We start from the raw sequence: 13,484 nt of genomic DNA, 5'->3' as shown, positions 1-13,484 counted from the left end.
CTGCTGGTCAGTCTGCTAAGCAGCAAACATAGAGCCTGTGTTTCTGCTCCGTTCATCAATGTGTTTACTGTATCCAAGCTTAGTGTACATAAAGTCAATTCTTCTTTTGGTCATCTTTTATGGAAATATTTTGATTTGCTGGCATCTCCTGGTCTCCTGATGTGGAATTGATGACTGTGAAATGCTGGCCTTTCTGTCTACCACGCGAGCTATGACAAAGCATCATTACCGCAGTGCAAATTCTGCCGAGTCCAGATGTAAAGCAGGCGATGAGAGAACTACAGCACTGTCCTCAAATCACAGATGCATTTCACATCTTTGCAAGGAGTTTCAACAAGGCTTACGTCTGTTTGCTCTCAACATGCAACAGCGTGTTATGTGTGCAAACAGAGGGACTCATAAATATCAACAATGAATACACTGCAGCCCCCTTACCTCACACTGGAAGCTCCAACCATCTCACTTTGCTGATGAACACAGTGTACACGCCCAGAGTGAGAAAAGAGCCGCCTGTGGTCGTGGACGTTGTAGTGTGGGCACAGGAGGCTGTTCCAATGCTATGGGCTGCTTGGAGTGCACACCATGGAGCATTTTCAGACAACATCTGGGGACTGTGTGGACATAGAGGAATATACTGAGGGTGTGATGTTCGTTTATCAAATCAGGACTGCTTGGCAGTAAATGTCTTGTATTACAACCGGACAGAGTTCGACTCTGTTCTTTTGGCAGTTTCTGATCATACTAATCAGTCACGCTGAGTATGAGGATGTTTTTGGCAGCCTTGAAAACTTGCCATCTGAAGTTTTGTGCACTGATGTCTCTTTTTCAGTTAATCAGAGATATCCTTCATACTAAGCCAGGCAGTTTACCTGCAGTGCAGGTGTGACAACAACCTCGGGATGAGGAAGAACAATGCAGTTTCCATCCTGGTCACAGACACTGGATCAGTTAATTTTCCAGCCATCTATCCCTTCTCCTCCACTTATCCTTGTCAGGGTTGTGGGGGTGCTGGAGCCTTTCCCAGCTGAACTTTCAGTTTGATTGGATTTAGTTAGTTTGTATATTATTTAGCTGGAGTGTGTTTGTGATCAGATATGTGTGAGGTGTGTTAGAATAACTGAAGTATTTCACCGTATAGGTTTTTTGTAGCTGGGCCGTGTCGGGGGGAAGTCTTTTATTGGTGGTGGTATGACCGGCATCTATTTAAGGAGGTTTTTTTGAGAGGCTGGGTTGTTCGTCTTTAGATGTGTCGCTGTTGAGAGTGTTAAACCTCTGTATTTGTTTAAGACAAACATATTCAGAGCTCTGAAAGGCGTTTGAAGGCTCGTGTGGTTGTTTTCTCCCATCTGGTCCCCTTCACATTACCTTGCGACCGTTACAGCACCATTCTTAGGAGCTGTGACAGACTCTGAAATCACAAAAGCAGACAGGCCTGGAGCTCATGGTGACTGGTGTGTAGCATTGCCAGTGAATGACAATCCAGTTAAGTCCAAGATAGACAGAGAATTTCTCACAATCACTCTCAGACGGAAGAAGTAGTCATTCGGGTGACGTGCGCCATTTTCCCAAAGCCTCCTGGGAAGAAATGTCAATAAGAAAATAGAACATGTCACAAAAGCACCGATAGAAGTTAATGAAACCCCTGCAGCTGTTTGAGGCTAGTTGGTTGCAGCCACTGAGCAACAGCTTGAACCTTCTGCGAATCCATGGGTAAACCATAGAAGAGTGTGGCAGGGGGTGGTCTCTGGCCTGCTGGCAGTGGAGGGGTGGTGCGGTGAGACCAGTGACTCTCTCCTTATATATAGTGTTGACAGAAACTGTGTGTGTGCAGTGGAGGACGCTGCGAGACGAGCAGACTCCTGGCTCGAGTTGTGCCTAAAAGAGCTGTTGAACAAAATAAAGGAACCCAAACACGCCGATATGCACTGTCGGTCCGATCATTGCCACAAAGAGTTAATGAAGCCGAAGAAGGGGGTGGAGCTTTGATAGCGGGCACATTTCTCCAGCTCACAGACTAGCTGGTGTTCGAACTGTCTGTTAAGCACCACCCTAAGATGAGTAACATGGTCTTCTTGGGACCAGAGTAGATCAAAAAGTAATCCAAATATGCCAACGGCCACCAGCCTAGCATGTCACGAAAGACATTGTTAATCAGATGTTGCAAGACAGCAGGGTATTAAATCCAGTTCTTTGTATTCTTTACGGCAAAGAAAGACACGGCTCAAAGTGGTCATAGCTCAAAAAACGATCTTTAATTTGACATATTCCAGAATATGGAGACTGTTTTCACCCCCTCTACGGGTAACATATATCCGGTCTTAACACTATTCTTGGGCAATTTAAATAACACAGAAATCCTGCAAACTATTCCTAAAGTCCTTCTCATTACTCTTCATTACTTTTATGCTCACATTTAACGTGTGTCCAACGAGCTTTTAGTCTCCTAAGCAACATTTCCTGGAGCTGTGGTTCTCTGTGCTTCTTGTGAGTTCCCCTTTCTGATGGTTGGTTTCTGGATTCTCACCAACCTCTCCGTGGTTTCGCTCTGGTTCTGGAATCTTCTCCTGTAAAGTCAGAAAACAAAACGCCTCCCTCTGCTACGCCTCAATAATCTACTGTGTTCATCTAATGTTCCCTTAATTATTCAAAGTTGGTTCAAAATATCCCGTTCTGGGCTCTATCCTTTATATTAACTTTACTTAATCTCAATGCTCTTTATGTGTGTGAGCAACACTTTTAATTGTATTAAACCCACCCAGGGTCAGATATACACCATCACCATATCAGCATAAATCTCCACTAGAAAGCACACTCCAAAATTTTTGTCTATCAGGGTTTACGCCCCTTTTTGCTTCAAGCAGATACATAACGTGCAAAAGTTACAGCTAATGACAGTTAGACAAGTTTCCGTTATCTGCAACATTTTGTTTCAGCCGTCGCACCCCAACACGTTTCCTGTTGACTTATTCATGGCTTATCTTTAACACCTTCTGCATCACTAGTTGCTAAGCAAAGACAAAGCAAGACGTGTTCCACCTTTACCCTAGAAAATAAATCTATGTGATGTTTGTGTATGTAAGCCTGTTATGCATCCATTCACTACACTCCACGCCATCCCTGCAGCATATCAGTTCAGACGGTCACGCTGAACGAAGCTTTTGACCTTCTTAGGGCTGAGTTACAACTCATATGAGCACGATTGCAATATGTGTGTAAAACATCATTTATATACTCTTCAATGTTTAACCTTTGCCACCCTCATAAGAAATAGGTGTTTCCTGTTTTTGGCTCGCTCCTCTCTTATCCGTTCATGGACTACAGTTCAGCATTCAGCACAATAATTCCCTCAAAGCTTTTCACATGAAGGATCTAGGACTCAGCTCATCACTGTGTCAGTGGATCCTCGACTTCCTCACAGACGGACCCCAATCGGTAAGGGTGGGAGAACAAGTCTCCCCCTCCATCTCACTCAGCACTGGAGCGCCTCAGGGCTGTGTTTTAAGCCCCCTGCTGTACTCACTGTACACTTATGACTGTGTAGCCACATCAGACACCACCTCCATTGTCAAGTTTGCTGACGACACCGTTGTGGTGTGCCTGGTCTCTGACACCACCGAGAAGGCCGACCTGGAGGAGATGAGGATCCTGAAGAACTGGTGCCAGGAGAACAACCTCCTCCTAAACATCAGCAGAGCTGATCGCGGACTTTGCTACAAAACAGGTGAGTCCCTAATCATCAGTGGCGCGCCAGTGGAGAGAGTGGACAGCTTCCAGTACCTGGGTGTCCACATCACTCAGGACCTGTCATGGTCCTGTCACATTAACACCCTGGTTACGAAAACCTGTCAGCGTCTCGGTACATATAGGGGGTCATAGGGGTGAGCGGGGGTAGGTTAGAGTGTATCTCCGAACCTCGGAGAGATCATGGAAGACTTGAGGAATCTTCTCCAGATCAATGGGCTCTGAAGGGGGTAGTTTTGCGGGATCCATTCTGGTCTCAGGGTTGAAACAGCTTTGTAAACAGCGGGGACCCCAGCCCAGGATCTGACACGATGACCAGGAGATATGGGGGTTGTGCCGACAGAACCAGGGATAGCCCAGGATGGGCGTGCGTATGGGCTGCGTTTGGTACTGGAGCGGGTAGGGTTGAAGGGGGGTCGACTGAGGCTAATGGGATATGAAGTTGAGAAGCGAGATTCTGAAGTTTTAAAAGTAGAGATCGTGTCTGTCTCCCGAATCCAAACTGGAAGCTGGTTCCACAGAAGAGGGGCCTGAAAACTGAAGGCTCTGCCTCCCATTCTACTTTAAATACTCTAGGAACAACAAGTAGGCCTGCAGAGCGAGAGCGAAGTGCTCTAATAGGGTGATATGGTACTACAAGGTCATTAAGACAAGATGGGGCCTGATTATTTAAGACCTTGTATGTGAGGAGCAGGATTTTGAATTCTGGATTTAACAGGAAGCCAAAACAGGAGAAATCTGCTCTCTCTTTCTAGTCCCTGTCAGGACTCTTGCTGCAGCATTTTGGATTAGCTGAAGGCTTTTCAGGGAGTTTTTTGGACTTCCTGATAATAATGAATTACAGTCGTCCAGCCTGGAAGTAATAAATGCATGAACTAGTTTTTCAGCGTCACTCTGAGACAGGATATTTCTAACTTTAGAGATGTTGCGCAAATGGAAGAAAGCAGTCTTACATATTTGTTTAATATGTGCGTTGAAGGACATGTCCTGGTCAAACATGACTCCAAGGTTCCTCACAGCGTTACTGGAGGCCAAGGTGATGCCAAATGTATTCTGCAGCAGGACAACGACCCCAAACACACAGCCAAAGTCATTAAGAACTATCTTCAGTGTAAAGAAGAACAAGAAGTACTGGAAGTGATGCTCTGGCCCCCACAGAGCCCTGATCTCAACATCATTGTGTGTGTCTGGGATTACATGAAGGATGTGAGGAAGCCTACATCCACAGAAGATCTGTGCTTAGTTCTCTGAGATGTTTGGATCAACTCACCAGCCGAGTTTCTTCAAAAACTGTGTGCAAATGTACTTAGAAGAAGGCAAAGGGTGGTCACACCAGGTACTGGTTTGATTTAGATTTCTCTTTTGTTCATTTACTGTATTTTGTTGACTGATGAAAATACACGATGAACACTTCCATTATTGAAAGCATGTTTACAGCTTTTCTTTCTCACCTGCCTAAAACTTTTGCCCAGTACTGTAAATTTAGAGTGTGTGAAAGATTTTCAGTGTCCTGTATAAAAGTGTGTGGACGTGTGGGTTTCAGCATGAAGAAATCTGTTGTCAGAGGTAATTCTAGGTAACATATCCTCATATTTTACTTTCTTTTAAAAGAATTTCCAAGGAAGAAGGAATAAAAAAACCTGACTTTCTTGATGTCCCCATCTCCCCTCCCATCACCCTTTGCTGCTATCAAACAGTATAAATGAGGCTCTGCTCTGTCGCTGCAGCACGTTCAGCATCTGATTCTCCCACTGACGTTTCTGCGTTCATAGCCGGTGAGTTACAGCTTTGTACATAAATGCAGCAGCTGTAAGAATTAATCTTGCCTGGGGTTTGTAGCTGCAGGCATTTGATCTTTTGGTAAAATAAACTGAAATATGGTGCAGGCTCATTTACACGCATTAAAATTCACAGTTTCTGATTTGAACTGAAATCTGTAAAATGTCTCTTAAATGAAAATAACTGTAACTTCTGTCCTTTAGAATCATGAGTAAGAACTCCATCAGCACTAACCAGGAGCTGCGTAAAGGCGAGTCCCTCGTCAGTGTAAATGGAGACTTCAAAGCCATCCTACAGGTGGGAAAATGTGACCTTGTCCTCATCAGTTTATGATTACATGGCCCAGAAACACAGCTGGTAACATTAAAAGTTGACAGCTGGTCTTTAACGTGCAGATATAGAAAGAGATCAGTTTTACTGGCCACTTTTTCCTGGCTAGAAAACTTTTATTTTGATAATGATTTTTTAGTGAAGTTTATGAAAACCCTTCCTGAGAAAATGGCAATAAAACGAATCTATGAATAAAAGAGCCCTAATGATGAGATTTCACCAAAACAAAGAGATCAGGAAGTTAGGAATACAGAAATAAAGAGAAGTGGGAAGTCTCAGACGCTGACAATTACATCTGAATATTCACTTAACACCTGATTTGCTGAAAGCTGCACAGCTATTCTACCTTGTTTTAACGAATCGTATCGTCGTCCATATGATTTGTAGCTCACAGTATAAACGTTCAAACTGATCCGCTCTCTTTGCTTCCACTTTGCAGGAAGATGGCAACTTTGTCGTCTACAAGTGGTCTCCTATCTGGGCCACAGCCACAAACGGCAAAAACCCTGCGCGGCTCCTCCTGCAGTCGGATTCCAACCTGGTCCTGTACACCCAGGACGATAAACCAGTTTGGAGCTCTGGAACCGCCATTAACGCCGACATCAGGACGATGCGCCTGACCCTGACCAACGATGGTCGTCTGGTTGTTACAAGGAATGGAGCACAAATCTGGAGCTCTTAAAGCTCACGATGTCATTCAGAGATCCAGACTAAAGGCGTGATGTCCTGAGAGCCGCGCGCTCTGTTTCACATCCAAATAAAAGCTCTGTGATGTTTCTGCTGTGTGTGTGTTACTGTCTCAGTCAGATGAACTCTCAGCACGTTATCATCGTCTGTTTAAAACAAGCGTCCAGTAAAGCTCACAGAATAGACGTAGTATTAAATCTGTGTTACCTGCTGACTGGAAAACGTCTGTTTCCAGGACAGCAACAAAAATCTAACTGTTCTCTGTGTGGACCCACAGCGGGCAGGTGTGGGCGGGGCCAACCTGCAGGCTCCAGGTGTGCGTGTGTTGACACATACAGGCAACTGAGAAGGAGTTCTGTGGGCTCATTGGAAGCTTTTAAAATCTCAAATCTGACCGTGTGGTGGCGTTCTCACCTGTACTGTAGATAACACAGGTGAGTTTTACAAATTTCTCTTCCATCCAGTCGGGGGAGCCAAACGTCTGCCTGTCAGAGCCCCTGAAACTCAGATGTGTGTCAGTGAATCTGCACGTCTTCTTGCTTTGGTCACATTTAGTTTCCAGTGGTTGTAAACACATGCGTCACTAACAGGTAACTTCCTGCACTGCTGAGATTAGTGTAACAGCAGCACCGCATGTGGTGGATGTTTCTGAGGCCGTGTGCACCATCCCTGCTGGAGGTGACATCATCCTCCTTCTTATAGTTTGTTTCTGTCTTCCTGAAAAGGACACACACGGTATCACACACATGTGATCAGTCATGACAGCTCAGAGCTCAGCGTTCACAAGTGTGATTTGATTGATTTCACACAATAAACTGAACTGGTGGATTCGTGCAGTCACGTAGATCAGACTACAGCAGCACTACAACCTGCCTCTCACAGGTAGTTTTTCACAGACATGAAACTTTTAGTTTCCTGTGTAAATCTGCTGACGGCTCATGAAGTCCTCGGGCCTCAAAGATTCTGCAAAAACAATAAAAACCTCCCAATCAGGACGCAATGGGTCTGTGAGGAAGGTCTGTGACTGACGAGCTTCACAGTCAGAAGGCGAAGCTTTGCACGGCTTCATGAGACACATGAAGGTTACTGCAGATGAAAAACAGCTGAGTGTGGGGGGCAGGTGGGAGTTTTAATGATGTGTTTCGCTCGTCAGCCTGAACACTTTGAGTTCATCAGGTTTCATCAGCACCTGAAATGATTTCACTCTCATTTTGTTCCAAAGTCAAAAATGTTTCTGGGAGGACAAAACCACAGAAGAAGAGTCCAGATGTGCACAGGTGGGTGTCAGACTTACACAGGTAAACGTGCACAGCTAACAAACCAGGAGAGAGTCCATGAAGACCTCATCACACAGCAAATCCAGCATGTCCAAATTAACACTGTCGGATTTGATTTCAACACTATTAAAGTGTCTATATGGGTCCACACCAGAGAGTGTTAATTTAACTCTTTTTGGAGAGTTGGTACGTTAACTCTGATTTAGTGTTAAACACCAAATCTGTCTGGAGTTGATAATTTAACACTTGGTGTTAAGAGTTTATATATTAACTCTCAAATAGTATTTTAGTTTAACTACGTAAGAGTTATCTTCTAATTCATTCTAAAAAGCGGGAATTTTACTGTTCTGAACTTCTAGAAATTTCTTTTGGAAATAAACATTTGCTAAAAAGATGCAATGGTTTTTGAAAAACATTTATTCTGAACTGTGCACCACAATTTCAAAACATTTTCTGAAAGATGTAACAGTATACATGTTCTCACTTTCATTAGAATTGTGTTTATCAAAAGGTCTGACATGGTAAATGCAAATAACAGCATTCTCATCACTTATTTCTTCAATACAATATGCATGTCCTTCATTCATCCCTTTGTGGAACTTCAACGCACTTCTGCTCTCCCCCATATTCCATCTTCACAAGCATATCCTGTGCGGAGATTGAATAAAAATTAGTTGACACTAATTAATGGCACAAATAATCCAGTAAACAATTGCAGCACAGTAAAAAAAAAAGGAATCCTCTTTGAGCCATTACTTGTGTAAAGTATTTTCCCAAAAGACAAGGACACAGACAACAGGTAATACTGAACTAAATGTAAAACCTCAGCCTTTTTCATTTTTACCTAAACCGTGTGCACAAAACTCTGGAGGGATCTATGCTAACGTAGAATCCAGTCAGGACGTCAGCTACTGCTGTTTGCTCGTTGTTTTTTTTATGGGCGATCGTTTTCAGGCTTCAAGTAGCACCATTATACCAACATTTCACATTCTACACATTGTTTTAGGTGTATTTGACCAAAAGTTTGACTGAAAATTCACATGCAAGCTTTTTTCAAGGCTGTGGTATTTGCCCGCAAACAATACCTTTCAGCTAGCTAAAACAGAATATTATGCTATCAGCGAGCAACATGGCTAATGCCTTTCACACAGCTTTGTCTCAACTCCAAAGAGCCACAGAAGTAAAAGCTAATAGAAATAATTGAAACAATCTTTGAAAACATGACTTACCAAGCATGGCAAACAACTCAAATATGTAGAGCAAAATGTTCTGAAACGGCTTCACTTCAGCTTCGATTGGAGCCGTGCTGGGGGCGGAGTCTGTGAATTTACTCTGTTGGTGTCATAGCCCCTGTAGGAGTTCAGAGTTAAGAGGTCAAGAGTTAATGTTTCCATTGTAACACCTCCAGATTTGACAGAGAAACACTCATTTTTAACACTCGATTTTAACTACTATCATTTTACACCTCAGAGTTACATTAAAAGAATGTGACTCTGCTTAGAGTAAAATTAACTCTACTTTTGCAAGGAGACTATTAACACCAAAACATTTAACACTTTTGAATTTGCTGTGCACAAGCTGGTTCTCTGATTGGCTGGCTGTCCATTTAGGTCTTCCACAGCAGACACGCTGCAGTGTTCGCTCTGCCGGCGCTGTGTCCATTAAACCAGCTGAAGTGGCGCTCTAAGGACTGATGATGTCATTCAGAGAAGCATTGCTGTGGATTCCTGCTGTTTCCATCTTTTATCTACAGTCTGTGGAAGTCTCTGTTGATTTCTGGAAGCTTCAGTGTCACTATGGAAACGGTGATGAGCTACAGCATGGTAGAGAGTCAAAGGTTAATAATAAGTATTGATTGCATGCACAGTGGTGAGTGAAGAAGAAACACTGAGTGCATCATGTGTAAGCTGGGTCAGGGTCACCTGTCCCACCTGCATGCTTTATCAAAAGGGAACGTTTTCATCTGAAAAGCAGCCTGATGTGCTGCATGAGCGCAGTCACTGCTGCAGTTTCTTCTTCATCCCAGCAGAGGGCGTCATTTCTCTGCTGGGACAGAGGACAGGGAGAAATCAGCAGAAGCCTTCATCCTGATGGCCGTGACGCTCAGCAGCAGCCGGCTGTGATCAGCCTGTGATCGATTTATTTATTGATCGGTTAAAGCTGGTTGGAGTCACGTGCAGAGAGTAAATGTCGTTTTTCAGAGTTCAACACAAGAAAACCACAGAAAAAAATAATGATGGTTAGAGATGAAAGGTAGGTGTTGTTTTTACATGTGGGACAAATACTTTTAGGCTTCATATTAAACAGCTTAATTCTGATTCAGTAAAAAGGACTAGATGTTACAGTCCCTGATAATTCATCGCTTCAAATGGAGAAAATCTTGAGGGATGGCAGCCAAGAAACTTTACCAGCAGGACACATCGTTGCCTAAACTTCACAGGGTGCTTCGGTCTTTTATCACAAGCTAATGTTGTGCCCTTAAACAGGGGAAATAGTGAGGAGAGGTGAAAGGAAGGCACAGACACGCAGCTCTCACTCTCACTCGTCTGTATTGAGTTTCAGAAGCAATACAACCAAAACAATATTCTTATGGATGCACTCAGTCTCAGGACAACTGTATCCAAACTAAGTGACTATTGTTCGCTGCATTAGCTGATGAGAATACTTTAGATAACATGAACTGTAGCATTAGACAAAAACATATTTTTAACTCGCACATGTTAGCTGACACAGTCACTAACTTTCCACAGCAATGAAATAATACTTTAAGTACTGCATGTCTTTCAGTAGTTAACTTATACAGATAGTAACAGAAAAATCTTCACACAATATGGCGGAGTAATAGCGAAAACTAGCATACGCAGCAACAGAGATTAACTGGAACTTCTCAGCAAAATAGTCCGCAATTCACATCTTCCGCTACAATGAACAATGATAACAATGTAATAATCAACAGTAACACACATTTATACAGATTTGTGCATGACAGTTACCTTAAACAGGGGAAATAGTGAGGAGAGGTGAAAGAAAGGCACAGACACGCAGCTCTCACTCTCACTCGTCTGTATTGAGTGAAGGAGGAAGCGCGCGAACCCACCTACTGGAGCCCTGAGGCATTAACAATGGATCGACGCACAATCAACCCAGGCAAAACTTTCACTGCTTATCTCCCTCTATATTCCCACTGCATATTCTATTCGAAAACAGTCAAAGCAACAAATAAAACATTAATAAGGGCATGACATGAAATATAAGGAACAGAGATGTACAACTTCAAAACTAATCAAATTTATGATCCACCACACTAATCTGCCATTTTTTCCTTCCTTGGTTAGGTTTAGGAACTAGAGATCTGATCTAGATTATCATACTCAAATTTGGGACACATCGTCAGTAGTGGACCTTGGATTCATCGGGTGTTTCGGCCATTATCACCAGACACCCTCATCCAAGGAGGCCCTGCCAGGGTTGATCAGGTCCCAGAGTGTGTCACTGGTTTATGTTAAATTGGTTCTCGTCGACTTTCTTCTGTTTAGTTTTCTACTATTTATCTTCTTCTATCAATTCACTGCAACTGAAAAGTAATGCTTACCTCTTTAACATTTTTGGAGCCTCACTTCTTCAAAGGGAAAGAAATGGTGATAGAGAGAAGTAAGACAAAAGGGACAGATAGGAGAGAGCAGAGACGAGAGCCGGAAGGGGGTCGCCCGATCTGGCTTCCCACATCTCACAAACTGGAAAACTGTCCCACGTCGGCACTATGTACAACACGACAAATACGACACATCACAACGCAACACAAACAACACAACTCAGTAACTTAACTTAGTGCTGTACAGGTCCTTCATGGAAGGAAGAGGATGTCCAATGATTTTTTGGGCCATATTGATGACCCTCTGGAGTGCCTTTCTGTGTGCTGTGGTGCAGCTGGAGAACCACACACCGATGGTACTGTCAGCCCAATGACGTACACAAGTTTTTGGGAGTTAGACCCAAAGACGAGGTCTGGTCGCAGAGTAGTTGTTATGATCTCTGTGGTAAAAATGATCCTCTGATCCAAGTCCACTTGCATCTGCCAATCCCTGGTGACCTTGAGCAGGCCCAGGTCCGGGGTTGAAGAGCTTGTCCTCGGCTTGTCTCCCTCCTGAACAAATGCTGATGGTTACTGACGCTCCTCTTGGAGAAACAGGCTTATTTTAGAGTTCACAAAAAAGCTTGTTTACACAGATGAAGTCTATAACATTTAAGTCTTTTCACAGCGTATTAGTATATTTTACTTAAGCTTAATAATCTGAATAATGCTTTGATCTCTTCAACTAATTGGAATCACACCTTTCTACTAAAACTGTTTGTGTTGTTCGCCACCTTTTCCTGAACCAGACCCTGCAGGATTAGCCTGAGTGTCCAGTCCTGGACCGTGTTTTTAACCGGGAGGATCCCAGGCTGGATTGTTGTTGATGCATTATAAATACTCTTGTTTTATAGTTATTGTTATTTACTTTCTTCTCATCAAATAAATATCCATGTAAAATTGTTCGTGTTATGTTCATACATGTTAAAAATGCCTGTAAATAAAAAGAGTTCAGTGACAATTATTGTTTGTTGTAATCAATTTATTAATATAGGGCGATCGTGGCTCAAGAGTTGGGAGTTCGTCTTGTAATCGGAAGGTTGCCGGTTCGAGCCCCAGCTCGGACAGTCTCGGTCGTTGTGTCCTTGGGCGAGACACTTCACCCGTTGCCTACTGGTGGCGGTCAGAGGGCCCGGTGGCGCCAGTGTCCGGCATCCTCGCCTCTGTCAGTGCGCCCCAGGGCGGCTGTGGCTACAATGTAGCTGCCATCACCAGTGTGTGGATGTGTGGATGTGTAAAGCGCTATATAAATACAGGCCATTTACCATATTAGTCTCCATCACCATAGTTTTGCCGTACCTTTGCTTTTTGTAGTTGATATTGGGGGGGGTTAATGGGCTTGGGGTGTGTGGTGTCGCACTGACCTGGATGGGGTCTGGTAGCTCTTGGGTGGTGTTTTTCTGGCAGCCTAATGTAGCAGGGCTTCAGGGGTGGGGGTCTGTGCCAGTGCTCGTTTCTCTTGCGTAGCCTCGTTGCTACAGCCTCCAGTGGCTTCGGCACCATGGCTGCTGGGCTCTCCTTTGCTCTTTTCTGAGTGGGTGCTGTGATTGCCCCTGTGGTGGTCCTCCTGAGGCTGTGGGGGGCTCTAGATGTGTGGGGCCTCCTCTATGCATGCTTCATGTCCTGGGGGGCAGGGCTGTGGCTCCCTGCACCTACCTACTGTAAAAACTCGAATGGAGAAACCTTATAAACACGAGCACTCACACCCACAGGTGTCTACACAGGTGTTTGAAATTGGTGTTAGAAGCTAAATAGTCAGTCACACTGACAACGAGGAAGTTTTAGATTTTTCTGGAGGGCTTCCCCTGATGTTTCCCCTCTTTCAGGAAATCACCAAATATCCTTCAAACTGATACGTTTACCTGCCGGACAGGTGTGACAGGGCAATGCTGAGCAGCCTCATTCTTCAGCTGTGAATCAGACAGAAGTGGTGGCTTTGTCCCAAAAAGTTGATTCTGTTCATCTGGACGTAACGTTTTCAGTGGGAGAAATGAGGGCGGAGTCAAGGAGGCCATTTACGTGAAAAAGGAAAGACCATC

At 43.9% G+C, this 13,484-nt stretch overlaps 1 protein-coding gene across 1 annotated transcript; it reads left to right on the top strand.

Moving 5' to 3' along the window:
• Window positions 1-5,622: 5,622 nt before the first annotated feature.
• Window positions 5,623-6,599, top strand: LOC147316482 (B-type lectin plumieribetin-like). Its single transcript, XM_086258141.1, has 2 exons — window positions 5,623-5,817; window positions 6,290-6,599. Exons 1-2 carry the CDS (start codon window positions 5,728-5,730, stop codon window positions 6,530-6,532), a joined length of 333 nt encoding a protein of 110 aa, XP_086114267.1. The 5' UTR covers window positions 5,623-5,727; the 3' UTR covers window positions 6,533-6,599.
• The last annotated feature ends 6,885 nt before the right edge of the window (window positions 6,600-13,484 follow it).

The sequence above is a fragment of the Aulonocara sp. 'chitande type north' Nkhata Bay genome, linkage group LG13 (genome assembly GCF_057382095.1).
Source record: "Aulonocara sp. 'chitande type north' Nkhata Bay isolate Kocher_YH1m ecotype deep benthic linkage group LG13, A_spYH_male_GT1.1, whole genome shotgun sequence".
Taxonomy (NCBI): Eukaryota; Metazoa; Chordata; class Actinopteri; order Cichliformes; family Cichlidae; genus Aulonocara; species Aulonocara sp. 'chitande type north' Nkhata Bay.
Note: the sequence above shows the minus strand (reverse complement) of the source record. Positions and strands in the feature narration are given on the sequence as shown.